At 61.0% G+C, this 24,456-nt stretch overlaps 5 protein-coding genes across 9 annotated transcripts; 4 read left to right on the forward strand and 1 right to left on the reverse strand.

Moving 5' to 3' along the window:
* Nucleotides 1-320: 320 nt before the first annotated feature.
* On the forward strand, nt 321-10,683 carry FNBP4 (formin binding protein 4). 4 transcript variants are annotated; one of them, XM_053946510.1, is made up of 17 exons: nt 321-465; nt 624-704; nt 1,569-1,705; nt 1,848-2,049; nt 2,137-2,287; nt 2,367-2,484; nt 2,651-2,989; nt 3,078-3,288; nt 3,884-3,901; nt 5,198-5,316; nt 7,387-7,491; nt 7,774-7,907; nt 8,858-9,039; nt 9,182-9,495; nt 9,600-10,130; nt 10,222-10,379; nt 10,486-10,683. In XM_053946510.1, exons 1-17 carry the CDS (start codon nt 342-344, stop codon nt 10,574-10,576), a joined length of 3,015 nt encoding a protein of 1,004 aa, XP_053802485.1. In that variant the 5' UTR covers nt 321-341; the 3' UTR covers nt 10,577-10,683. The 4 variants fall into 4 exon arrangements, with proteins under 4 accessions (XP_053802485.1, XP_053802481.1, XP_053802484.1 ...); XM_053946506.1 differs by lacking the exon at nt 3,884-3,901 and having other exon boundaries at nt 2,364-2,484; nt 9,600-10,139; XM_053946509.1 differs by lacking the exon at nt 3,884-3,901 and having other exon boundaries at nt 2,364-2,484.
* A 95-nt stretch (nt 10,684-10,778) lies between these two features.
* Nucleotides 10,779-15,753, forward strand: AGBL2 (AGBL carboxypeptidase 2). The gene is made up of 13 exons (XM_053946514.1): nt 10,779-11,761; nt 11,842-11,967; nt 12,122-12,274; nt 12,369-12,476; nt 12,554-12,704; nt 12,780-13,541; nt 13,619-13,781; nt 13,894-14,020; nt 14,112-14,209; nt 14,287-14,396; nt 14,471-14,537; nt 14,648-14,734; nt 14,853-15,753. The coding sequence occupies exons 1-13, from the start codon at nt 11,632-11,634 to the stop codon at nt 15,285-15,287; spliced, it is 2,517 nt and encodes an 838-aa protein (XP_053802489.1). The 5' UTR covers nt 10,779-11,631; the 3' UTR covers nt 15,288-15,753.
* Nucleotides 15,746-18,988, forward strand: MTCH2 (mitochondrial carrier 2). Its single transcript, XM_053946513.1, has 13 exons — nt 15,746-15,905; nt 15,993-16,077; nt 16,165-16,271; nt 16,409-16,435; nt 16,988-17,041; nt 17,123-17,180; nt 17,288-17,339; nt 17,427-17,486; nt 17,746-17,839; nt 17,956-18,003; nt 18,264-18,331; nt 18,581-18,656; nt 18,787-18,988. The coding sequence occupies exons 1-13, from the start codon at nt 15,819-15,821 to the stop codon at nt 18,871-18,873; spliced, it is 903 nt and encodes a 300-aa protein (XP_053802488.1). The 5' UTR covers nt 15,746-15,818; the 3' UTR covers nt 18,874-18,988.
* A 433-nt stretch (nt 18,989-19,421) lies between these two features.
* On the forward strand, nt 19,422-21,529 carry NUDT8 (nudix hydrolase 8). Its single transcript, XM_053945884.1, has 5 exons — nt 19,422-19,494; nt 19,623-20,052; nt 20,117-20,249; nt 21,017-21,094; nt 21,168-21,529. Exons 1-5 carry the CDS (start codon nt 19,422-19,424, stop codon nt 21,396-21,398), a joined length of 945 nt encoding a protein of 314 aa, XP_053801859.1. The 3' UTR covers nt 21,399-21,529.
* A 321-nt stretch (nt 21,530-21,850) lies between these two features.
* Nucleotides 21,851-24,371, reverse strand: NDUFV1 (NADH:ubiquinone oxidoreductase core subunit V1). Of its 2 annotated transcripts, XM_053946512.1 has the most exons (10): nt 24,234-24,368; nt 24,067-24,149; nt 23,804-23,974; nt 23,541-23,724; nt 23,268-23,457; nt 22,725-22,937; nt 22,484-22,650; nt 22,327-22,408; nt 22,106-22,251; nt 21,851-22,031 (listed from the first exon to the last, which is right to left on the reverse strand). In XM_053946512.1, exons 1-10 carry the CDS (start codon nt 24,285-24,287, stop codon nt 21,948-21,950), a joined length of 1,374 nt encoding a protein of 457 aa, XP_053802487.1. In that variant the 5' UTR covers nt 24,288-24,368; the 3' UTR covers nt 21,851-21,947. The 2 variants fall into 2 exon arrangements, with proteins under 2 accessions (XP_053802487.1, XP_053802486.1); XM_053946511.1 differs by having other exon boundaries at nt 22,106-22,408; nt 24,234-24,371.
* Nucleotides 24,372-24,456: the final 85 nt, after the last annotated feature.

Consider the following 24,456-nt stretch of genomic DNA (forward strand, 5'->3'; position numbering starts at 1 on the left):
TATAGGATAATAAGGGGCTGTAGCCCCCCAGGAAGAACTATAGGGTTGTGCCGTAGGATAATATGGAACCACAACCCTGGAGGGCAGGACGGGGCTCTGGGGTAGGACGGGGGCTCTAGGAACAAGGGGCAGGACTATGCTATAGGGCAGGACGGAGCCGCAGGTCCGGATGGAGCCGTAACCTCTGGCTCGTCCCCATCCGTAGGGAGCGCGCGCCCGCAGTCCCGCTCCTGGGGGCGCGTCTCACGCAGGCTCCGCCCCTTGATGACGTAAGCACCCCGCCCCCCTGCGCGCGGCGCGCGCGGCCACAGCCCCGAGACGCAGCCGCCGCCGCCGCCGCCATGGGGAAGAAGGCGCGGACCGCGCCCGGGCGCCGGCCCATCCTGCAGCTCTCCCCGCCCGCGCCGCGCCGCGACGAGGCGGCAGGACCCGCGGGCGAGGGGGGCGACTCGGGTTCCGAACCGGGTAAGGCGAAGAAAGCGGGTGGAAGCGGGTCGCTTTGTTAGCGGGGCGCGGCCTAGTGCGGCCTAGCGCGGCCTGGCGGCACCGGGTGGTCCCGATCCGCTCTCCCCCGCGATCCCCCCAGCCTGAGCCACCGCGTAATTGGCGCTTCTGTCCCGCAGATGAGCCCGAGACGGTGGCGGAGCCGCCCCGCAACCCGCCGAATCCGCCGCCTCCCGCTCCCGCCGCGGTCAAGGCCACAGGTAAGGGAGCGCTCTGGGATGAGACGCGGGATTACGTCCCCCCTAAAAAAACTAGGGGGAGAATTTCAGGATTTAGGGGTGCTTGCGGCCCCTGATGCACAATAAGGATAAAAAAGATGTTGGCGTTGTGGTTATAAATGGGGCTTTTTGTCTTTTATTTTGGGGGTGGTTGATTCTCAGATAAAACTTTTTTGTGTCCAAAACTTCAAAATGTGGGGAGTTTGGTCCTAAAAGCGGTGTTTTGTCCTAAGTTTAGGCCTTTTTCATACTAGATGTGGAGGCTTGGGTGTCCTAAGTGTAGGAGTTTGGTCCTTTGTGTGATTTTTTTTTTTTTTTTTTTTTTTTTTTTTTTTTTTTTTTTTTTTTTTTTTTGTGGTAGTATGTATGGGGTTTTGGTCCTAAAAGTGTGGGGCTCTGAGGTTCCAAAAAGAACCAGAAAACCCACACGCAGCACCTCCAAAAACTAAGTGTGGTGGGTTTTGTGCTAAATGTAGGGTTTTTTTGTGGACTGTGTTTGTTTCCCTCTCCATAACCCAGTATTTTTAACGCAGGGTAATTAACCACGTTTAACTATTATTTTTAAGGGAAGAGAGTTAACCCTTTCCTAAGTGATTCACTTTGGAACTGGAGTTGTTTCCGTGTTGATTATTTTAATCGTGCTGTTATTTCCCAAGAGGCGGTTGCTCATTCTTAAATGCATTTCATTACTGGCTCTTCATTCCCCCCAGGCTGTCCCTGGCACTTGTACAGGGGCTGTTCCCCCTGGGATGGATGACAGTGGCACCTGGAAAACAGGTGGGGGTGGGATCCAATGCCCTGTGGCAGCAGGAGGATTCCCCTGAGGATTCACTCTCCCTTTTCCAGGAGGTTTGTGCCTGCTGGGTGCCTACGCCGACAGCGATGATGAGGAGGGTGAGACCCTGGAGAAGCCGGCCCGTTCCATGGATGCCAACGGCAGCAGTTCTGCTGACATCGACAGCACCCTGGCAAACTTCCTGGCTGTGAGTGCCACTCGGGCGAGGACAAAGGGAGGGGAGGGATGGCAGGAGGAGGGGAATTTCATAGTCCAAGGCATTGTCCTCGTCAGTATGTGCTTTGATTTGGCTTGGGGTTTGAAGCTCATGGTGGGATGCTGTTTTTCAGGAGATCGATGCCATCACGGCCCCAGCGCAGCCTGCTGAGCCCACTGCTGCCTCCTCTTCCTCCTCCTCCGTGCCACCTCCCACGCCTCCCCGCCCGGAGCCGAAGGATTCGGGCACAGGCGCATCGTCGGGCACAGCCAATGGCACGGGCTCGGCGCCGGCCCCGGAGTGGCAGTATGACACCCAGTGCTCGCTGGCCGGAGGTGAGTGCCATTCCTCTCTCCAAAGGGGGTGCTGACAGTTGTCACTGGGGAGAGGGGAGTGACAGGCTGTCCTTGTCCCGCCGGCAGTGGGAGAGCTGGAGATGGGCGATTGGCAGGAAGTGTGGGATGAGAACACCGGCTGCTACTACTATTGGAACACCCAGAGCAACGAGGTGACCTGGGAGCTGCCGCAGTACTTGGCGACGCAGGTCCAGGGCCTGCAGCACTACCAGCACAGGTGGGCAAGACCTCCAGGATGTTGCCTGTGGGGTGTTGTCCCAGTCCCGCCCTTCATTCCCTCTCCTCTTCCTCAGCAGCACCGTGGCAGGCACCAATGGCAGCTTCGTGGCAGCCACGGAGCCATTCCCTCAGGAGAAGGGGACCCCAGGCAGTGCTGGCCGTGGGACCAGCCTCAGCAAGCGGGAGGTGAAGAAGGTCAGTCATGTGGGTTCTGGCTGCCATGGGGCTTGCAGGCACCTCCTTGGGTTTCCTTGGAAGCAGCTGGGATGCTCTGCTCCATCCACAGCCCTAGGAGGGGCCTGGCAGCATGGGCTCTTTCCCAGGAAGCTGCCAGAAGGCTCACACGGAACTCATCCCACAGGAAGTGAATGAAGGAGTGCAGGCTCTGTCCAACAGTGAGGAAGAGAGGAAGGGAGTGGCTGCAGCCCTCCTGGCCCCACTTGTGCCCGACGTGGTGAAGGAGGAAGAGGAGCGCTGGAGGAGGAAAGTGATCTGCAAAGAGGAGGTTGAGCCGCCTCTGGAAGAGGAGGCAAAAGCGGAAGAGGCGCCGGCTGTCCCAGAAGAGCCAGAGCCCAGCAGGGATCCCCTGGAAGACACAGGGCAGGAGGATCTGTGCAGTGTGGTGCAGTCAGGGGAGAGTGCGGAGGAGGAGGAGGAGCAGGACACACTTGAGCTGGAGATGGTGCTGGAGAGGAAAAAGGTAATGGGAGATGTTTGTCCTGGAAACAGGGCCACACGTGGCAGCCATGGTATTGCTGGGAATAAACTGGGATGTCGTGTCTCGGCAGGCAGAGCTGCGTGCCTTGGAGGAAGGCGATGGCAGCATTTCGGGCTCCAGCCCGCTCTCCGATGGGAGCCAGTCGGCCTCGCAGGATGCGTCCCGCAGGCTGGCCTCCAAGCGAGGCAAATGGAAACTCTTTGTGGGAGCCGCCAGCCCTGAGTCCGCCAGTCGAGGCTCCAGCAAAACGGGCCGGGAGAGCCCAGAAGCAGGAGAAGCAGGTAATTGGAAAGGCTTCCTTTGGAGGGAGGAGCAGGGGCTCTCCTTTCCCCACAGAGAAGACGCACAGAGCAGTGCCGGGAAGGGCCCTGAGGTACGTGTGCCAGGTGGCTCTGTCACAGCCCAGCCTCACTGGGATAAGCTGCTCCTCTGCCCCAGTCTCCCTATCCTAATTACCCACATAAGGAGAAGAGTGCTGTATTCAGTGGTTCCTTGGGAGACAGGACGTAGATAATAGCTGCCTCACAGCCTGTTGCCTTCCTGTTCCTCCCAATATCACAAATCCAGCCTCTGGCACACTGGGTGCTCTCACCCTCCACTTCTAAAGTTCAGTTTTTGAGCTGCCTGGTACTAAATTCCAGACAGCTGCAGTGTCCCTGGAGCCACTCCAGGACCCCACACTCAATGTGTAGGGAATGTAACTCCAGCCCGTGTGGCAAGGCAGCCCCTGTTTCTGTGGGGCTGGTTCACCTAAGGGTGTGTGTGGATATATCAGTCATACACAACTACCCCTCATGTTCCAGTTGGATCCACCAGAGTTGTGCTTCCCAAAATGTACCAGCTGTAGCATTTTAAGGAACACTCTGTGCCCAACAGCTCTGGGACTCCCAGATTGTAGAATTATGGAGTTGTTCAAGTTGGAAATGCCCTCTGAGGTCATGGAGTCCAGCTGTTCCCCCAGCACTGTCAAGGCCAGCACTAACTCTTGTCCCCAGATGCCACATCCACATGGTTTTTTAATCCCTCCAGGGATAGGGACTCTACCACATCCCTGGGCAGCATGTGCAAGGGCTGGACAGCTCTTTCCATTAAGAAATTTCCCCCAATATCCTACTTAAACCTCCGTTGACACAACTTAAGGCTGTTTCTTCTTATCTTGTCTCTTGTTCACTGGGAGCAGAGCCTGACTCCACCCTCCTCTCAGGGCATTTTGGGGAGCAAGAAGGTCCCCCCTGTGTCTCCTTTTCTTTGGATGTGCCAGTCCCTTCCCAGAACAAGATCTGTGTGCCTGCAGCACAGAAAGCTGAATGAAACTGCTTTTCCAAGGAAAAACTGATACAAAAGTGCCTAGAGCAGGCTGTGTCCTGCTGGAGTGGGAGTTGGTGCATGCCCTATCCCAGGGTTCTTGTGGCCCTGAGGCACCTCTGCTTCAGGCAGGGGCATGAACTGGGTGACAGCTCTGGCATTAAATCAGTGATGTAATCAGTAATTTTTGCATAGGAAAATTAATGGTTTTGCCAGAGGGCTTTCCAAATAACCCTGAAACCAGCTCTTCCCAGTAGCATCAGATTCCACCTTAACCTAGGGAACAACAAGCTATCACTCCAAAATAACCTGTTTAAGTTGAGCGCCCTGCTGCTGGAGGGTGGTTTAGAGAAGTGTCCTGCCTTACAGCACCAAGATATGCTGAGAATTGGGGTTTCTCCCCAGAGGCTTGTGGGACTCTGTCACAAACTTCCTTCTTTGGAATTGATGGCTTTGACAGTGAATTAGTCATCTGAAAGCAAAACCTTCTGGTATCGGCAGCTTTTGGGGACCTCTTCAGTCTTTCATCATTAACTTATTTAATACCTAGTACCTGTTATTGACAGATTTTGGGAGTTAGTCTCTTCCTGGTTTCCTGATGCCCAATTTTCCATGCCTTTGCCTCATTGCTGCTTTGCACTATAGCAGCTCCAATACTCCCCTTCCCATGTTATCCTTCTGGAAGGATCCCCTCCACCAAAACACAGAGCAGTGACCATCTCTCCTTTTAAATTTCAGGCTCTTGTCACTGTCTCTGGTGGATCCTATCTCTTTCTCCACTGTTGCCCACACTGGCTTTGGTTCCAGGCACAGTGTCCAGCCAGCTGCTGGCACTGCCAGGGTGGTGGTGGGACAAGGACTGACCTGTCATTCCTTCTCCTGCAGCCCCAAGCACAGAAGCAACTGATGCAAGCTCAGACAAAGAGGCAGAATCTGAAGAGCCCCAGGAAAAAGCCAAATCACAAGGGGCTCCAAAAGTGGAAGAGGAGGAGCAGGATCTAAAGGTATGGAGAGGTAGATGTGCATGTCCGTGAGATGAGGGATGTGATGGGTGCTCCAGCTGCCAGCAGGAACAAGGGACATGCTGGCTCCCCCAGCCACCTCTTCCCTGGGGACACCAGAGCTTTGGGGTCTGGATTTGGACCACTTGAAGCTTTTAAAGCTCAGATCCTGGTGTGGCTGTGGGAACAGCTTGTGAAGGAAGGGCTCTGCAGGGCTGGGACAATATCCTGTCTCCAGTAGGATTCAGCAGCAAAAGCTTGGATGAAAGGAGGGTGTGGGGAGGCAGAGACTGAGCCCTGGGTGTTGTTGTGGCAGAGGACAACCAGTTTGATCTTGACTTTGTTTTCACCAATAACAATATTCCAGTCTCTGGCCCGGTCAGTCGTCCCGTTTCCAGGCTGAAGACTCCTCGTCCGTAATCTCTCCGTTTCTTGAGGCTGACGGTACCGCTCTGCCCTTCGCCCGGCATTACTTTTAGATACAAGCTGGGGAAGCCCTGGGGATTTCTGCAGCATCCTGCTCATTGCTCTTCTCTGAGCCTTGGTTTGCTCCTTTGGCTGCACTGGATCAATTCCCTGATCCATAGCAAAGCTCCAGGCTCTAGGGCAGTATGACAGAGCAGTAGGGGAGATATTTCCCATTTGTCCTTCAGTCCGCATGTCACTTGTTACCCTGAGATCTCCTGCAGCATAAAATTTGGCTCTGGAGTTACTCTGTGACGCTGGGAAATGTTGTCATCTCCCTGTGGCAGATGGGGAATCACCGGCTTTTGGTGGAGCCTGGGTGGAACCTGCAGTGAGAGTTGCCCATCCCTGTCCTCATTTCCCACCACTTAAATAATTTTTCTGGTGTGAAAGGGAAGGTCCTTTTGTCTTTGTGAAAAATCTCATATCTCCCTCATAAAACGACTGCTTAAAGGATTTTGAAATGTAACATTCCCAGACCAAAACTGAGCCTTCCTCAGTGCAGCATCCATTTGAGACCTGATTTTTAAATTGATTTATTTAGATAAGAAGAATAAAAGCCTGTAGCAGGGCTGGACTTGCTGGTCCCCTCTGCAGTCCCCACCCTCCTTCTGGTCCCAGTGGGCTCTGTGACAGACCATGTGGTGCTTTTCCATGCAGGATTCCCTTAGAGCTGTTGGAGGAATGCCGGCTCCCTGGGTAACCAGTACCATTTGCTCATCAGGTTGGGATCTCCCTGGTTACAGGAGCTGCGCCGGGGCCACCTCTCCCAAGTCACCCTCTGCTCCGGGATGTTCCCTGTCTTCTCCAGAGACACATTAACATGGAAATTCATATGCTTGCTTTTCTGGCCCATCCCCTCTCTAGAGACGGATGCTTCCTTGGTGGCTTTGGTGGACATTCCAAAGCCTCTTCGAGGAATGAAGTTAAAAATAGACATTTTTAGAGCCCTCCTTAAAGCAGTGGTGATGCCACTTGTAGATATTCCTGTTCTGGATTCCTTTCTGGCTTGTGGCTGCTTCCATGCAGTGCCTCCAGTCAGGGAGGTGGATGCAGGGATCCCCATGTCCCCACATTGGAGGTTTCACTCCCATGGGACGCTGGGGTTGAGTAGCCATGGCTGCCATGAGCTGACCTGAGTTTTGATGTAGCTGCTGCCTTTGCTCTGGAGTAAATCCAGAGCTGTTATCCCTTGCTGGTGCTTTCCAGCTAGTTCCTCTGGAAAGCAATTATTTACAGAACCTAGAATAACATCCTGGCCCATTTATTTGGGAAACATTCTTAGATATCTGCCGTGGCAATGGTTCTGCTGTAACTTCAAAGTACCGGAGCTACCTGAGCCTGTGCTGTCCTTCCACACAGAGTCACGTGCAGTCCGTGGAGGAGCTGTCACCCAGCCACCCACACTGCCCCGTCCCTGGGGCGCAGGATGTAGTGGGATTTAACAGAGGGGTGACAGGCACACAGGGCCAGGGTGGCATGTCCCGGTCCCTCCAGGCTGAGGGCCCGTGGGTGGTCCCGAGCGGTGTTTCCTGAGAGCCGCTGGGCTGTAGCCACCCGATGCTGCTCCCAGAGGGCAGCTCTTGACTCTGCCCTTTCTCCTGGCAGTTTCAGATTGGAGAGCTGGCAAATACTCTGACTAGTAAATTGGAGTTCCTGGGCATCAACAGACAATCTATCTCCAACTTCCACATGTTGCTGTTGCAGACAGAGGTAACCGAGCCTTCGCCCCTCGCTCCGGCCTCGTGTTCCGGAGCGGATCGGATGCAATCCGCCGTCCGAGCGCCGGTGCTGCGTGAGCCTCGTGGCGCCTCGCCGCGCAGGGCCCTCCCTTCCACGGCGGGGGGAGAGCATGGCTTGGCGCGGAGGCGGGGTGTCCTCCTCCTGGCCCCCCGCGTCCCGTGCTGGAAGGGAGCCTCCCGATCCTCGAGTCCCGTCCCCCCCAGGGCCACTGGCAGCCCACCTCACCGGCTTCCCCCGGTTCTTGCCCTCTAGACCCGCATTGCAGACTGGCGAGAAGGTGCTCTCAATGGAAACTACCTCAAACGCAAACTCCAAGACGCAGCCGAACAGCTTAAACAATACGAAATAAACGCCACCCCTAAAGGCTGGTCCTGCCACTGGGACAGGTACGCGCTCTCCTCCTTTCTCACCTTTCATCTCTGACATCTCAGACATGATTTGTGACCATCAACCACCTGACGACGCTGGCGCCGTCCCTCTGGCAGACTGAGAGCGGCTTCTGTTAGTGCTGGGCAGGCAGAGAAACGTCCGGCACTCGCAGAGTTTGGGCCAGCCACCAAACTGGAGGATCCAGATGGAGTGCTTTGCGACGGAGCTGATTCCCTGATGGACAGAGCTGGTTGTCCCTCTCGCGAGTGTCCAGCACTGTGAGGGGCGGGCCTGGGGGGTCGCGCATGCGAGAGCTCTGTGAACTTTGCAGGATCTCTGGATCAACTCTTCTGACCAACAGCTCTTCCAAAGGACAAACTTCAACTCACCGACGGAACGAAGAACAAGATTTCTGTCTCCTGCCAGCAGGTCAGACCCAAACATTTCTTTGTCTATTTGGCTTTCTTGATTAATTTTCCTTTGTTTGAAATCTTTGCTCTTTTGTTTTTCAGCTCCCAGATCCGCTCCCTCTCTCTAGCATTCACTGTGTGTTTGACACCAAGAGTATCATAAAAAACTGCGCACCATGGGGTAGGGGGGCAGCCGCTTCCCTCCATTGGGCTGTTCCCCTGTGCCTCTTCTCGGAGGGCGACTTTCAGCCAAGGCCGTGCTGAAAGTCCCAATGTTAGCGAGACGTTGCCAGCGTTCCTGGCCCTCCTCTCCCTCGGAGTGGGGGGGCCTCAGGGCGAAGTTCCCGCAGCCAGCGATAGCAAATAGCTTTGAGCGAGTCGGCTCGGGCCTCTCCTGCCTCTGTCCTCAAAGTTGTTTGTTGTGTGTGGGAGAGCGGCAGCCCTGCTGCACGAGGGTCTCCCCTGCGAGAGCGCACCGCTGTCGTGGGCAGGCCCGCCTCGGAGTGTCAGGGGCGGAGAAGGGAAGCTGAAGCCTCCTTCTCTTTCTTGTGATCTAGGGAGCATAGACGCTATTTCTATGTTAACGAGCGCTCGGGAGAGTCGCAATGGGAGTTCCCCGACGGGGAGGACGAAGAGGAGGGACAGCGAGGCGCTGCCGACAGAAAACCCGACAGTCCTCCAAAGCCACCTCCCAAAGACAAAGGAGAGCACGCCGAGGGGCCCGCCGAGCGCCCCGCAGGTACGCCTCGCTGGCACTGGGGGTCCTGGCCCCAGAGCAGGGGATGCAGGGCAGGGCAGTCCACAGGTGGGACCACGGGCAGGAGCAGGTGGTACAGACCGTAGGCTGGGCATTCAAGCCTGTGTCAATGTGTGTTCTTCAGGCTCCCTTTGTAAAGAATCCTTCTCAGGCCAAGTTCCTGCTACGTCTCTCATGCCGCTCACTCCGTTTTGGACTCTGCTTCAGTCCTCCGTCCCAGTCCTCCAACCTCCCTTGCCTTTGGAAATGCCTCCGCCACCTCCACCCCCCCCAGACTCGCCCCCGCCACCTCCACCGCCACCCCCACCCCCCGGAGAAGATGGGGAGATCCAGGAAGTGGAGATGGAAGATGAGGGAGGTGAGGAGCCGCCTGCCCCAGGAACAGAAGAAGATGCTCCCCTGAAGTCCCTGGTGCGCCCTGCTGCCAGCAACAGCCAGGTAAGCAGTGGAGCCAGGGCTCCACTGATTCCAGAGTGTGAGACTGGGAAATGAGTGTGTAATGGTGCTCCTGGCTCAACACTCACCTCAGCACTCTCTTCTAGGCTACTGTTGATCCAAGCCCATCCCCGCTGCTCTCGGCCAAGCCACAGAAGAGGAAAGCAGTGGAGATGAGCCCAGGGCTGATGCAGCGGACGGCCACCATTGGCAGCTGCCCCGTCATCTACAGCCAGCCCCTGATGGCCACGGGCAAGTACCAGCCATCAGCCGTGCCCTTGGCCTCCCTAAGGCCACGCCAGCGTCTCCAGAGCGAGATCCAGGCACGCCCCAACCTCCGCATGGCTCCAGGCCACGCCGGCCCTCAGCCCACGGCGCTGGGGCTGCAGTCCAGCTACCTGGGTGTGACAGGACCTGCTGCACCTTCCATGATGGGATACTCGGAGTGCGCTGTGCCCGTCAGCCTGGCCGCCACGGCCACCGCGCAGCCGGCACCGGCACGGGGAGCCCTGCCAGCCACGGGCACTGCAGCTGAGCAGCTGCCGCCCCCGCCACCCCCACAGACTCCCCCGCCGCCCACCCCCAAGGCGCCGCCACCTCCAGAGAAGGAGAAGCCAAGGAAGGGGCGCAAGGACAAGGTAGGCCAGGTGGGTGGTGGCCTCACACCGGCACCATTCCTTCCCTCCTCCCTTTCCAGACGCGCTCACCGCTGTTATTTTTGTGGCACAGGGCAAGAAGGGCAAGACAAAGATGCCATCGCTGGTGAAGAAGTGGCAAAGTATCCAGCGGGAGCTGGATGAGGAGGAGAATTCCAGCTCCAGTGAGGAGGACCGGGAAACCACAGCCCAGCGGCGCATCGAGGAATGGAAGCAGCAGCAGCTGATGAGGTACAGACCCCGAGGGCTGGCACCAGGACATTTCCTGGTGCTTTGTAAGGGTGGGGGATCCATGAGAGGGCCAGCTGGGTGCTGACATCCTGCTTTATCCCTGCAGTGGCATGGCTGAGAGGAACGCCAACTTTGAGGCACTGCCAGAGGACTGGCGATCACGGCTGAAACGGAGGAAAACAGCCTCGAGCACATGAGGCATGCAGTGCCGTGCCCACCTCTTGGGGTTTTTTTGTTTTGTTTTGTTTTTTACAGATGTACAGTTCCTTTGACCATTGTCCAATAAATCGTAGCAATTTGGGAAGTGCCATCTCATTGATTCTGCTGAGGGCAGGTGGTAGATGGGGATGGGGATCACAACAGATCCCTGTAATCCACGATTACGAGTTGGGTGGGCATGTGGATTGTGGAGGCAGGAAAGCTCTGCAGAGAAAACTGGGCAGGCTGGATTGAAGGGCCGAGGGTAAAGACCAAGTGCCAAGTCCTACACTTGGGTCACATAAACCCTGTTGAATGCTCCAGGCTGGGGGAAGAGAGGCTGGAAAGGTGGGAAAGGCCCTGGGGGTGCTGGTGAGAGCAGCTGAACTGAGCCCAGGTGGACAAAAGGCTGATGGCAGCTGGGCTGTCCCCTGTTCTGATGCTGCTGGGCCCCCTCCAGCCCTGGGGACAAATCTGTAGCCCTCATGGCAAGAGGGGCTGTCCAAAGAAGGGAATGGAGCCAGAAGAAGGGTCTGGAGCACCAGGAGGAGCTGCAGGGGCTCAGCCTAGAGTGAAGGAGGCTTGGAGGGACCCTCTGGCTCCCCACAACTCCCTGACAAGAAGGGTGCAGCCAGGGGGTGTGCCAGGCTCTGCTGCCAGGGAACAAATGACAGGAAAAGAGAAAACAGCCTCAAGCTCTGCCAGGGGAAGTTGAGATTGGACAAGGGGAGGAATTTCTTCATAGAAAGTGGTGTCAGGTATCAGAAGGGGCTGCTCAGAAAGGTGGTCAAGTCCCCAGCCCTGGAGCTGTCCAAAGAATGACTGGACGTGGCACCCAGTGCTCAGGTCTGGGTGACAAGGTGGGGATTGATCACAGGTTCGGCTCAATGATCCTGGAGGTCTTTTCCAACCATAATGACTGTAAAATCCCTCTGGATCCTTTCTCAGCTCTGCTCCAGGACCGCCCCATTCCTCCCTGTAGCTCAGCAACCAAGTGCCAGCCCAGCCCTGACACTGCCACTGCTGTTCCGGGTCTCCCAGGGCTCTCACAGCCATGGAGCCCGCAGGGCGCCGTGCTGCCCAGGGAGGGGAGGGGGCTTCGGCAGGGTTTGTTGGGGGACGGGTCCTGAAGCCCTATGACAGCTTCATCCGCACCCACCTGCGCTTCTATGGCTACTTCCGAGGTGAGTCCTGGCTGCGGTGCCCTCCTGTCCCTGGGCTGTGTCCCCTCCTGCCCCCAGGCTGCAGAGCTGTTCTCCCCAAGACGAGAAGACGGGCAGGGAAGAGACTGCCATGTCCCCGGGGAAACCCTCTGGGCAGCATCCCAAGGCATCCACCATGGGCAACACCGGCCCCACCTGGCAACGAGGTCCTGGGCATGAGCCAAACCGTGAGTGAGACCCTGCAGCCCCTCACAGCCCCCCAGCACAGCGTCCTCCCAGCACAGCAAGTGTGGTGGGAGGGCCTGTCCCTGCCTTGGTTTTGGGGGCTGCCCCTACCCCAACCACACTGGAGACCCCCAGCCCTTCCCGGTGCTCTTGCAGCCCCCAGGGTGGTGCGGACGCTCCACCGGGGCAGACTAGCCCCCTTTACGCAGCCCTGGAGGTCTCCAGGAGAACCACAGGCTCCATTCTTCCTCCCCGCTCCCCGCTGGCCTGTGGAGTGTGAAGTCATCCAGGAGACGATAGAGCACATCGGTGAGGGGATGCTCCAACTGTCCCCCCACCTCGCCCCTGTGCCAGTCCCCTGTTGTGCATATGGTGTTTGTCTCTGTGTCCTCCCCTCTCCCAGAGTGGGTCCCACCCAAACCAGAGCCCTTCTGCCCACCCATGGGCCCAGAGCAGGCCCTGTACACCCTCGGTGAGGAGCAAGGCACTGTTGTCTACCACTCCAGCCCAGGTAATGGAGCGTGGGCAGCACCCCTAAGTGCATCCACTCTCCCCAGACCCCCATCGCTGTCCCTGCTCCCCCCACAGTGCTCCAAGGATCCTGCTTTACCTGTGCGCGGGTCGGGGGAGCCCCAGGGCCACTCTCCTCACCAGCAGCCCCTTTGGAGGGTCCCCAGGACACCACGCTGCTCTTCGAGTCCCGCTTTGAGAGTGGGAATCTCCAGAAGGCCGTCAAGGTGTAAGAGAGAGGCCGGGGGGCGTGGGGCCTCTTGTGTCAGCCTGGATCCGGAGCACCGCCCTTCCCTCTGCACAGGGGTCCCTACGAGTACGTGCTGATGCTGCGGCCAGACCTGTACACGGCCAAACACACGCAGTGGTTCTACTTCCGTGTCCAAAACACACGGCAGGAGCCACTCTACCGCTTCACCATCGCCAACATGGCCAAGCCCAAGAGCCTCTACGGCCAGGGCCTGCAGCCACTGCTCTACTCCCAGCGGGATGCCCAGAGCCGTGGCATAGGCTGGCGCCGGGTCGGGACCGACGTCCGCTACTCCCGCAGTGCAGGGGAGCCGCCAATGTTCCGGCTCAGCTGGACCGTGCGCTTCCCGCACGACGCCGACACGTGCTTCTTTGCCTCCTGCTACCCTTACACCTATTCGGACCTGCAGCGCTACCTGCGCGCGCTGGCAGCCGACCCGGCGCGCTCACGGTACTGCACGGTGCGGGCGCTGTGCCGCAGCCTGGCCGGCAACACCGTCTACCTGCTGACCATCACCAGCCCGGGCGGCGCGGCCGGCAAGCGGGCGGTGGTGGCGAGCGCCCGCGTGCACCCCGGCGAGAGCGGCGGCTCCTGGGCCATGAGGGGATTCCTCGATTTCCTGCTGAGCACCCACGAGGACGCGCAGCTCCTGCGCCGCCTCTTCGTCTTCAAGGTGGTGCCGATGCTCAACCCTGACGGGGTGGTGGTGGGCAACTCCCGCTGCTCCCTGGCGGGACGGGATCCCAACAGGGCCTATGGGAAGACGCTTCCCGGCTCCTTTCCCGGCGTGTGGCACCTGCGGGCCATGGTCCAGAGGTGAGGTAGGCGTGGGGAGCCGGTGGGACAGGGCCACTCCTGAGGTGGTGCTGGTGGCCATATCCTGATGTGTGCAGGGTGCTGGCGGAGCGGGAGGTGGTGCTGTACTGCGACTTCCACGGGCACAGCCGGAAGAACAACGTTTTCATGTACGGCTGCGATGCCGGCGGGAATGGCACCGGGACACGGCTGCACCAGCGCGTGTTTCCCCTGATGCTGAGCAAAAACGCCCCCGACAAGGTAGGACATGGGTGCCTCAGAGCCATGTGTTGACTGCGGGAATGCAGGCACTGTGCTGCTTCCCGAGCTGTCCCTGTGGGGTTGGGACCCCTCTGACCCTGTGGGCCCCCAGTTCTCCTTCTCCAGCTGCAAGTACCAGGTGCAGAAGAGCAAAGAGGGGACAGGCCGGGTCTCCATGTGGCGCCTGGGCGTCTCCCACAGCTACACCCTAGAGGTGGCCTTCAGTGGCTCCACGCTGGGTGAGGGGCTGCCACAGCCATGGGGACGGTGCCAGCGGGGTGGTCCTGGGTTGGGGACCTGCCCTTGTTTCCTTTTCCCTGTCCCTTCCAGGTGGGAGGAGCTCCCACTTTAGTGTGGAGGACCTTGAGTCACTGGGCCGCCTCCTCTGTGACACCCTGCTCGACTTCTGCGACCCTGCGCCCGCCAAGGTGGGCTTGGACTTGGCTCAGGGTGCCCTGGTGCCGTGGGACCATGATGACACCCTGACACTGGCACTGTCCCACAGCTCCAGCAGTGCCTGGTGGAGGCGGATGCGCTGCTGCGGCGGCAGATGGGTCGTGAGCCAGGCTCTGGAGGCAGCTGGAGCGATGTGTCCCCCTCAGAGCTTGAGTCCAGGTATGTCATCCCCTGTCACCTCATGTCACCCCGTGGTGCCACGGGGACCTGCAGAAGGTTCTTTCCCCCTGCAGCACCAGTGGCTCCGACAGCTCCGTGTCTGACGGGATCCCAGATGACTTCCACAGCCCTGACCAACCAGTGAGTCTCCATGTGCCACTGATTTTGAGCTGGCAGGGACGCAGAGCCAGGCTGGAACATGGTGACAGAGGGTGCAGATGTGCCAGTGACTCTTTTACCACTTGGCACAGATGGAGCCACGCAGGAAGAAGCAGCTGCAGAGACGGAGAGCAAGGAATGTCCTGCGCCGAACAAACCGGAGCCACACAAGCATCCCGGTGAGCCTGGAGCCACCACAGTCCATCCAGGCCCCAAGGGGACAGTCCTGCAGGGACACTTGTCCCCAGTGCTGTCCTACCCCTCAAGAGGGTCTGACGCCTCTCCTGTGCCCCCCAGGCCGGGACCCGCAGGCATCCAGTTCTTCCTGGTGTCCAGAGTGGAGGTGTTAGTGCTGGAGAGAAGCCCAGAGCCAGCTCCAGTGTCACCTTTCCCAGGGCAGCTGGAACAGGGAATGGCCTCCGTGCCGTTGCAGGAAGGATGCCTGGAGCTGACTCTGGAGTGGCCCTTCCCAGGGTACCTGAAGCAGGGAATGGCCACTGTGCCACCAGGAGAAGGCATCAGCTGGACAGTGGCACAAGTGCTGTGACACACCGCAAGCCACCACTGAGCCCCTGCCACCGTGGTGCCACCAGTGACTCTTCACAGGATCCAGCCATGGGAGCGATCCTGGGACCATCCTGGCAGCGGGGCGGGCACAGGCCCAGGCCCAGGGCACGTCCCCTCACTGTCCGTGCAGTGGCCTCACGCTGCTGCGCCTGCGCTCGGCAGTAAAGATGCTGCCACCTCCATGTCTGTGCCTGGTGCTGCCTGTTCGCATTGTGATGTCCCCTCAGGGGTCCTCTTGTCCCCGAGCCTGGCCAGAGTCTCGCTGGCACCCAACCTCGAGCCACCATGATGTCAGCCTATGCCTGTGGTGCTACCTTGGGCCCTGCCACCATGGTGTCACCTCTGTTGCCTGGTGTCACCTCAGCCCTACCACCATGGTGTCACCTTGGGCTCTAGGGGATGTGGTGTCGCTAGCTCTGCCACCCAGGTGACTCCTCAGCCCTGTCACCACGCTGTCCCCCCTGTAGCACGGTGTCCCCACAGGCCCCGGGGGTGCCCCCAGTCCCGCAGGCCCCGTTGCCATGGCAACGCCCCCGCGGCGCCGCCGGCCGTTTCCACGGCAGCCGCTGCGCTCCCAGGGCGCCCCCCAGCGGCCGGAATCGCGTCACGGCGGCGCCGGAAGTACCGGGGAGGCGGAAGCGGAAGCGGCGGCGGCCGTGGCCGTGTCCTTCTGTGCCGTGACGCCGGGGCGGCACCATGGCAGACGCGGCTTCGCAGGTGCTGCTGGGCTCGGGGCTCACCGTGCTCTCGCAGCCGCTCATGTACGTGAAGGTGCTGGTACAGGTAAGGGCGGGAGTAGCGGGGTTGAGAGGGGGTACCGGGCCCGGTATCGGTCACGTGGGGGGTACAGCCTGCCCGTTCCCGCTGCAGGTGGGCTACGAGCCGCTGCCGCCCACCCTGGGGAGGAACATCTTCGGCCGCCAGGTATACCAACTGCCCGGCCTCTTCTCTTACGGTGAGTCCGCCTTGGTGGGGCCGCCCCGGCGCCGTCCCGGTGCCGCCGTGGGGTCCCCCCGGGGCTGACGGTCCCCGCTGTCCCCAGCCAAGCACATCGTAAAGGTGGACGGGAGAGCAGGACTCTTTAAAGGCCTCGCCCCCCGCCTCTGCTCCAGCGCCATCGGCACCGTGGTGCACAGCAAAGTGCTGCAGGTACCGGCACGGGCGGGGCGCCGGGCCCGGGGCGCTGCGGGGACCGGGGGTTCTGCCGCCGGGACAGGGGCACACCGGGGCCCCCTGGCTCCCCGCACAGTGCTGACCCTGCGCTGACCCTGCCCTTTGCTCCACAGCGGTACCAGGAGGTCGAGCAGGCTGAGGTGGGTGCAGAGATGCTTCCCACGGGGAACCCTTCCCTTCCCTTCCCTTCCCTTCCCTTCCCTTCCCTTCCCTTCCCTTCCCTTCCCTTCCCTTCCCTTCCCTTCCCTTCCCTTCCCTTCCCTTCCCTTCCCTTCCCTTCCCTTCCCTTCCCTTCCCTTCCCTCTCCTCCTTTCTCTCTCTATTTCTCTGTTCTTCTATTCCTCCCTTCTTCTTTCTTTCTCTTCTTCTTTCCCTCATTCCTTTCTTCTTTTTCTCCTTGTTTTTCCCTTCTCCTCTTCTCTCTTTCTCCTTCCCTCTTTCCTTCATTCTGTTCTTCTGTCCGTTTTTCCTTCTCCATGCTTTCCCTCCTTTTTTCCCCTTTGTTTCCCTCCGTTCTTTCTTCCTCCTCCCCTCCTTCCCTCCTTTCTCTTCCCTCTCTCCTTCCTCCCCACGACCCCTGGATTTGGAGGCTCCAGGCCCCAGCCCTGCATCCGGAGCGCTCCAGTGGGCCAGGAGCTTCCACCCCCACCCTGGGAACAGCGTTCCCACCTGACTCCTCCTTCCCCCTCCAGCCTGGAGCCAGCAAGAAGGAGCCAGTGTCCTCACTGGAGCAGGTGCTCAAGGAGGTGAGGAGGAGGAGGAGGAGGAGGAAGGCAGTGGGATGTCACATCCCTGTCCCCTCCTGGTGACGCTCCCTTTGTTCCCAGACATCCCGGGAGATGGTCGCCCGCTCTGCTGCCACCGTCATCACCCACCCCTTCCACGGTAGGTGAATCCCCATCCCAAGGGACCGGGGGGCGCAGTGCCAGGTGCCTCCTGTCGCTCCCGTGTCGCTCCCGTGTCACTCCCGTGTCGCTCCCGTGTCCCCGCAGTGATCACCCTGCGCTGCATGGTGCAGTTCATCGGCCGTGAGACCAAGTACAGGTATGGCCCGGGGGCTCTGGGTGCTCCGGGAGGCCTGGGGTCCTGGGATCGCCCTGACGTTATCCCTCCTCTTCCTCGCTATCCCAGTGGGACACTAAGCGCCTTCACCACAATCTACCGGGAAGAGGGAATCCTGGGATTCTTCGCGTGAGTGCCGGGAAGGCAGGGAGCGGCACGGCGGGGGTGACATCAGTGGGAAGGTCCCAAAGCCTTCTCGGGAGTATCTTGGATCCCTCCAGCAGCTCCAGAACCCACCTGAGCATTCCCGCTCTCAGGGATGGTTGTTCCCCCATCACCCGGCTGCTGTGGGAACAGCCGCCCCCTGTCCCAAGCCAGCTGTTCCCAGCTCTCGGCACAGTTGGATCCCAACCCTCAGCCAACATTCCCACTGTTTCTTCCCTTGCAGCGGCCTCATCCCGCGGCTCCTCGGGGACATCCTGTCCCTGTGGCTGTGCAACATGCTGGCCTACCTCATCAACACGTACGCGCTGGAGAACGGGGTAGGCTCCGCTCCGCGATCCAGAGTGCCAGGAGCTGACGGGGGGCAGCTCCAGGGGTATTCTGGGAGCCACAATCCCATTTTGGGGGGATTCAGGTGCTGTTGCTCCTCCCTCAGGTCTCCACCATGACTGAGATGAAGAGCTACTCCCAGGCGGTCACTGGGGTGAGTACGGGCACGGGCAGGAGGTGGATCCTTTCCCTAGGGAGCGGTGTGTTCCCGGAATCCTGAGCCTGCCAGGGTGGGGATGGAGCCAGTCTGGGATCAGCTGGATTAGCCCACAGGCCAAGGGATGCTCCGTGGAGGACACGTGTGACCCTGTGGAGGTGGCAGGAGTGGGCTCCCTCCCCGGGGTGAAACTCCAAGGGGTTCTCCCGATGTGGAGGGAAGAGGGAACATCCCACCAATCCCCGCTTTTCCTGCAGTTCTTTGCCAGCATGCTGACCTACCCCTTCGTCCTGGTCTCCAACCTGATGGCCGTGAACAACTGCGGGTGAGTCCCTAGTCCCACTGGCACCCGCGTCCCTCTGCCCCGGATCAGCTCCTGGAACCACTTTACCGAAATTCCCAGGTGGAAAGGTGCTTCCAGCGCTCCACAGGGTTGATCCTTCCTTGCTTAAAGTGGGAGAGGGTTCTTTTGGGGTTCAACCCAGTGTGGAGCTACAGAGGGAATGGGTCATTTCTGGGTGGGAATAATTCCCTGTGGAAATAATTCCCGCTGGGTCTTTCCTCCCTTCCCCAGGTTGGCCGGGGGTCTCCTTCCCTATGCACCCACCTACTCCTCCTGGCTGGATTGCTGGAGCCAGCTGCACAGGGAGGTAAGTGCTGAAGCTGGGATGCACTGGCATACACCGGGACACAGAGAGGAACCAGGTGGGAGCCCCATGGGGTTTGGAGAGGCCACCCTGGACCTTTTGTGGCCTCTCCATGGTCGTTTTCCCTTTCTAGGGCAACATGAGCCGAGGGAACAGCCTATTCTTCCGCAAAGTTCCAGCAGGGAAGCGATATGTGTGGGAGGAGCAGAGGTTCCGCTGATTCCGGAGATGGGAGTGGGATTGTGGAGCCAATGGTGGGCTCTGGAAGCAAAGAATCATGGAGAGTGATGATTTCTATACAGTTTTTTAAAAATAATTTCCTGCTGAGAGCTGAAGATGCAGGTGTGAGAGTCTCTGTCTGTGGGAGTTTCCTGGGAAGAGGGGCTGGCCGGTCACCAACATTCCCTGATTTATCCAGGAGCCTTTTCCCAGCCTCGAACACCGTTGACGCTGTTTCCACAGCGGAAATTCCCTGACAAGCCCAGGCACCTGGTGACACGGAGGACCAGTGGCGCGTGGAGTTTGTCAGAAGTGGGGGGAGTGTATGCCTGGAAGGGGTTGTTGGATGCCTGGAAGGGGTTGTTGGACGCCTGGAAGGGTCCTTGTAAGTCCTGTGGGGGGTCAGAGGTGAGGTTTGCACACCTGGGGGGGGGTGTGTGTGAAGCTGGGAGGTGGGGTCACACAGCTGGCAGGGGCTGTCACACACCAGTAAGAGGGACACACCCCAGAGGGGTTACTGCACACCTGGCAGGGGCTGCTGCACATGTCATGAGGGTTATAGCACAGCTGGAGCAGGACTTGCACAGCCGGCAGAGCCGGAAGGTTGTTGCAAAGCTGGAAGGTAGGTGGCACACCTGGCAGGAGTTGTTGCACACCTGGTGGAGGCTGGAGCAGGACTTGCACACCTGGCAGGGACACTGCGAAGGTGGAACGTGGGTCACGCACCTGGGGCGGCTGTCGCACACACAGCCAAAGGGCTGCACGCCAAACTAGCAGGTGGTTTCCTTAGGGTGGTTTCGTACCCGGCAGGGGCCGTTCCGCACTGGAGGAGGCTGTCGCACACCGGGCAGGGCTGCGCCACCCTCGGGGCAGAAGGGCCGCGGCGTGGGCGGGCTCGGTGCGGGGGGCGGTGCCGGTCCCTCCTCCCTCGCTGCTCCTCCCCGCCCCGTGCCGGCGCCATGGCGGGCCCGGGCGGTGCCGACGGTGCGGGGGACGCCGGGGATGCGCTGAGCGGCGGCAGCGAGCGGCGGTGCCGGGCGCGGCTGGCGGCGGGAGGCGCGGGGGGCGCGGCGGCGGCGGCCGCGGTGCTGGTGCCGCTGTGCTCGGTGCGCGGCCGCCCCGCGCTGCTCTTCACGCTCCGCTCCCGCCGCCTCGCCGGCCCCCACAGCGGCGACGTCAGGTACCGGCGGGGGGAGCGGGCACCGGGGCCGGGCCGGCCCTGACTCCCCCGATCCCTCCCGCAGCTTCCCCGGTGGGCGGCGGGACCCGGCGGACGGGGACGCGGTGGCCACGGCTCTGCGGGAGACTCGGGAGGAGCTGGGGGTGGCGGTGGCAGCCACCAGCGTCTGGGGACAGCTTCGGACGCTGCCCGACCGGGTACCGGGGACCGGCGGGGCTTGGAGGCGTGGGGACAAGGGCGTGCGGGGACAAGAACAAAAGGGCAGGCGGCAGGGACACAGGGATGGATTCAAGGTGACAGGGAAGGCGGCAGGGTCACGGGTGACAGGGGCAAGGCAGCAGGGTCATGGGTTATGGGTTCGAGGTGACAGGGATGAGGGCTCTGGCGTGATGGGTTTGGGGTGACAGGGGCACAGGTGGCAGGGATTTTGGTGACGGGAACAAGGCCGCAGGAACACAGAGAAGGAAGTGGTTCGGTTGACAAAGCAGTAGGGACACAAGTGACAGAGCAAGGGTTCTGGGTGACAGGGACAAGGCAAGGAGATGGGTGACAGGCTGCAGGTGCCTGGAGTCCAGGGGGACAGGAACACAGGTGAGGGGGGTTGCACATAGCAGAGGATTGGAATGACAGGGAAAAGGCAGCAGGGTCACGGGTGACAGGGACAAAGCAACAGGGTCATATGTGGCAGATTCAAGGGGACAGGGATACAGGTGATGGGTGTTAAGAGGTGATGGGGACAGGGCAGCAGGGACAAGGGTGGTGGATTTGGTGTGACAGGGACGCAGCTGATGGGTTACAGGTGACAGGGACAGATCAGCAGGGACACAGGTGACAGGACACAAGGCAGTGGCACTGGTGAGAGGGTGACACACATGGTGGGTGCCTGCACTGGGTGCAGGGGGATCAAAGCACGGGCACTTTGGGGAGGGGGTGTCACCCTGTCCCTTGCTGACACACCTTCCAGCATGGAATGACCGTGGCACCCGTTGTGGCCAACCTGGGGCCGCTGGAGGCCTTGACACTGAACCCCAACCCTGATGAGGTGAGTGACTCGTCCCCAGGCCCGCTCCCCTTCCCGCGGCAGCTGCTCCGGTCACTGCGGTCTGTGCTGACAGGTGGAGGAGGTGTTCACCCTGCCCCTGGCTCACCTGCTCCGTGAGGAGAACCAGGGCTACACCCACTTCCGCACGGCCAGCGGCTACGGATACACCTTGCCCGTGTTCCTCAACGGCCCCCACAAGGTGTGGGGGCTCACGGCCATCGTCACCGAGCTGACCCTGGAGCTGCTGGTGCCTGGCCGCTACCGCAAGAAGACTCACGTGCCTCCCCGGAAAGCCCCGGCCTGAGTGGGGAGAGGGCAGGGGGTGGCTGTGGGGTCCCTGTGCCTCAGTTCTCCACCGGTGCACGGGGGAAACGGCTCAGAGCTCAGCAGTGATGTCACACACTGTGATTCAGTAAAAGCCATGTTTGGAACTGCCCTGGGCTCTGAGTTGTGGAGTGGGGCCAGGACAGCTGTCCCTTGGCACAAGCACAGGAGGAGGAGTCCTGGTGCCACTGTGGCGAGGACAGGGAGTGTGGGATCCCCAAGGGGAGGACTGTGTTTGTTAGTACCCTACAGCCATTGCTTCTGCTGCACCCCCAGCTTCATGGAAATCCATGATCTCCACTCTGGGGTATCCAGGCCCCAGCTGTGTGACCCCACCATCCCTGGGGATCTCCTGCTCCAGGGGCAGCAGGACGCAGAGGCCCTCTGCTCCGTCAGTCCCTTCTGACACCCATTTAATGTCCACAGCAGAGCCTGGGAGCACAGCAGCATTTATTGAGAACCCCCTTGGTGCTGCCAGCACCCCCAGAACCCCTTCCAAGCAGGAGAAGGGAGGTGTGGTGGTGAATCCTTATGCCGACGCCGCTCGGGCTTTGGCCTCGCTGTAGCGCCGCATCCTCTCCTCCAGCTCGGGGCGGAAGTGGCGGATGAGGCCCTGCATGGAGCGGGGGAGTTGGTTAATGGGGTGGGGGAAGGCCGCTGGCCCCCCAAGCCCTCCGGGCCCCTCACCTGCACGGGCCAGGCCGCGCCGTCGCCCAGGGCGCAGATGGTGTGTCCCTCGATCTGCTTGCTGATCTCCCAGAGCGCGTCGATCTCGGCGGCCTGCGCGTCGCCCCGCACGAACCGCGCCATCACCTTGTTCATCCAGTCCACGCCTGCGGGAATTGGGATGGGGATGGGTCCCTGCAGCGCCCCGCCCCGCAGCCCCTCACCCACGGCCCCCCGCTCACCTTCTCGGCACGGGGTGCACTGCCCACAGCTCTCGTGCTTGTAGAACTCGATGAGGCGCGCGATGGCTTTGACGATGTCGGTCTGGGAAGAGAGGGAAGGTGAGGAAGGTGGGGGTCCCACCGCGGCTGGGACAGTCGGGGGGGGCCCATCCCTTACCGATTTATCCATGACGATGACGGCGGCCGTACCCAGCCCGCTCTGCGCCTGCACCAGGGAATCGAAGTCCATCAGCACCGTCTCACACACAGACTTGGGCAGCAGCGGCGTGGAGGAGCCGCCTGGGATGACGGCCAGCAGGTTGTCCCAGCCCCCGCGGACACCTCCTGCAAAGAGGAGGGTCAGGACAGGGTCAGGCAGCTCCAGCCCCGCTCCGGCGCAGCTCGGCTGCGACACTCACCGGCGTGTTTCTCGATGAGCTCCTTCAGCGGCACCGACATCTCCTCCTCCACTGTGCAGGGCGTGTTGACGTGCCCCGAGATGTTGAAGAGCTTGGTGCCGGAATTCCGCTCCCGGCCGAAGCTGGCGAACCAGGCACCGCCGCGCCGGCAGATCGTGGGGGCCACCGACACCGTCTCCACGTTGGCCACCGTGGTGGGGCAGCCGAACACACCTGGGGAAACATTAGGAAAAAATTCCTCCCTGTGAGGGTGGTGATGCCCTGGCACAAGCGGCCCAAAGCAGCTGTGGCTGCCGCATCCCTGGAAGTGTCCAAGGCCAGGTTCAACAGGGCTTGGAGCAACCTGGGATTGTGATATGCAGCCCATGGAAGCTGGGTGGAATGAGAGTCTTTGCAGCTCCCTTCCAACCCATACCATTCTATGAGACAGTGGGAGCTCTTAATGGACAAGGTGTTGGCTGTCGTGTTGTCCCTGCAGCAGGACGGTGTCCTGGGGACAATGGTTTTGGGGTGCCAGCTGGCAACTCAGGACAGGGGCCGTACCCACGTCAGCAGGGAAGGGGGGCTTGAGGCGGGGCTTCCCCTGCTTGCCCTCGATGGACTCGATGAGCGCCGTCTCCTCCCCGCAGATGTAGGCGCCGGCGCCGCGCACCACGAACACGTCAAAGGCGTATCCCGACCCGCAGGCGTCGCCGCCCAGCAGCCCGGCCTCGTAGGCCTCACGGATGGCCACCTGCAGCGGTGGCAGGGCGTGAGCCCAGGAGCGCCCCGAGCCGCGCCGGGGGGCGTGGGGTGGCTGTGGGGGGCTCCCCCCACCTGCAGGTTGGAGGCCTCGTTGTAGAACTCCCCGCGGATGTAGATGTAGGCAGCGCGGGCGCCCATGGCCCGCCCCGCCACCAGGCAGCCCTCCAGCAGCTTGTGCGGGTCGTGCCGCATGATCTCCCGGTCCTTGCAGGTGCCCGGCTCGCCCTCGTCCGCGTTCACCACCAGGTACTTGGGTCTGCGGGCAGCTCACGTCAGGGGGGGCTCCCCGCAGGGCGGGGCCGCGGTGCCGGGGCTGTGGGCGGTCCCGGTCTCACCTCCCGTCCGGGGGTTTGTTCATGAAGCTCCACTTGAGCCCGGTGGGGAACCCGGCACCGCCGCGGCCCCGCAGCCCCGAGGTCTTGATCTCGCCGAGGATCCAGTCCACGCCCTTGAGCAGGATCTCCTTCGTCTTGTACCAGTCGCCGCGGCGCAGCGCGCCCTGCAGCCTGCGGGCACCGGGCACGGTGGCACCGGGCGCTGTGGCACCGGGCACTGAGCACGGGGCGCCGGCGCTCCCCACGCTGCTCCCGCTACTCACCGCCAGTCGTGCCGCCCGTAGAGGTTGGTGAAGATCCGGTCCTCATCCCGCAGCGACCCGAACTGCGTCTTCTTGGGCGCCGTCTGCGGGGACACACGGATTCAGCACCGGGAACACCGGGACCGGTACCGCATGGTCCCGGCGCTCCCCGCCCCGTCCCCGCTCACCGAGAAGGAGGCGGCGGGCAGGCGCCGCAGCGCCAGCAGCTGCCTGCCGGCCATGGCGGGGGGCACCGGCACCGGGACCGACCACCGTCACCTTCAGCCGCCCCCGCGGTGACGTCAGGGGAGCGCCGGCGGCGCGACAGTGACGTCACGAGAGAGGCCGGACCAGGGCCTGTTTGTGGGCGGGACCGCGTGTAGGGGGCGGGGCCGGAGCGGGGGGCGCGTT

Source organism: Vidua chalybeata, chromosome 6, assembly GCF_026979565.1.
Source record: "Vidua chalybeata isolate OUT-0048 chromosome 6, bVidCha1 merged haplotype, whole genome shotgun sequence".
NCBI lineage: Eukaryota > Metazoa > Chordata > Aves > Passeriformes > Viduidae > Vidua > Vidua chalybeata.

What these genes read in the sequence shown, in the direction of transcription:
- FNBP4 (XM_053946510.1), top strand. Translation starts at nt 342, where the DNA reads ATGGGGAAGAAGGCGCGGACCGCGCCCGGGCGCCGGCCCATCCTGCAG. An exon ending in CCCTGGCAAACTTCCTGGCT is followed by an intron (nt 1,706 to 1,847) that starts GTGAGTGCCACT and finishes GCTGTTTTTCAG; the next exon opens with GAGATCGATGCCATCACGGC. An exon ending in GGAAGGGGCGCAAGGACAAG is followed by an intron (nt 10,131 to 10,221) that starts GTAGGCCAGGTG and finishes TTTGTGGCACAG; the next exon opens with GGCAAGAAGGGCAAGACAAA.
- AGBL2 (XM_053946514.1), top strand. Translation starts at nt 11,632, where the DNA reads ATGGAGCCCGCAGGGCGCCGTGCTGCCCAGGGAGGGGAGGGGGCTTCG. An exon ending in CTGCGGGCCATGGTCCAGAG is followed by an intron (nt 13,542 to 13,618) that starts GTGAGGTAGGCG and finishes TGATGTGTGCAG; the next exon opens with GGTGCTGGCGGAGCGGGAGG. An exon ending in TCCACAGCCCTGACCAACCA is followed by an intron (nt 14,538 to 14,647) that starts GTGAGTCTCCAT and finishes CACTTGGCACAG; the next exon opens with ATGGAGCCACGCAGGAAGAA.
- MTCH2 (XM_053946513.1), top strand. Translation starts at nt 15,819, where the DNA reads ATGGCAGACGCGGCTTCGCAGGTGCTGCTGGGCTCGGGGCTCACCGTG. An exon ending in AGGAGGTCGAGCAGGCTGAG is followed by an intron (nt 16,436 to 16,987) that starts GTGGGTGCAGAG and finishes TTCCCCCTCCAG; the next exon opens with CCTGGAGCCAGCAAGAAGGA. An exon ending in GGAGCCAGCTGCACAGGGAG is followed by an intron (nt 18,657 to 18,786) that starts GTAAGTGCTGAA and finishes TTCCCTTTCTAG; the next exon opens with GGCAACATGAGCCGAGGGAA.
- NUDT8 (XM_053945884.1), top strand. Translation starts at nt 19,422, where the DNA reads ATGAGGGTTATAGCACAGCTGGAGCAGGACTTGCACAGCCGGCAGAGC. An exon ending in TTCGGACGCTGCCCGACCGG is followed by an intron (nt 20,250 to 21,016) that starts GTACCGGGGACC and finishes CACACCTTCCAG; the next exon opens with CATGGAATGACCGTGGCACC. An exon ending in TGAACCCCAACCCTGATGAG is followed by an intron (nt 21,095 to 21,167) that starts GTGAGTGACTCG and finishes CTGTGCTGACAG; the next exon opens with GTGGAGGAGGTGTTCACCCT.
- NDUFV1 (XM_053946511.1), bottom strand. Translation starts at nt 24,287, where the DNA reads ATGGCCGGCAGGCAGCTGCTGGCGCTGCGGCGCCTGCCCGCCGCCTCC. An exon ending in ACGAGGCCTCCAACCTGCAG is followed by an intron (nt 23,458 to 23,540) that starts GTGGGGGGAGCC and finishes CCACCGCTGCAG; the next exon opens with GTGGCCATCCGTGAGGCCTA. An exon ending in GCTCATCGAGAAACACGCCG is followed by an intron (nt 22,651 to 22,724) that starts GTGAGTGTCGCA and finishes TCCTCTTTGCAG; the next exon opens with GAGGTGTCCGCGGGGGCTGG.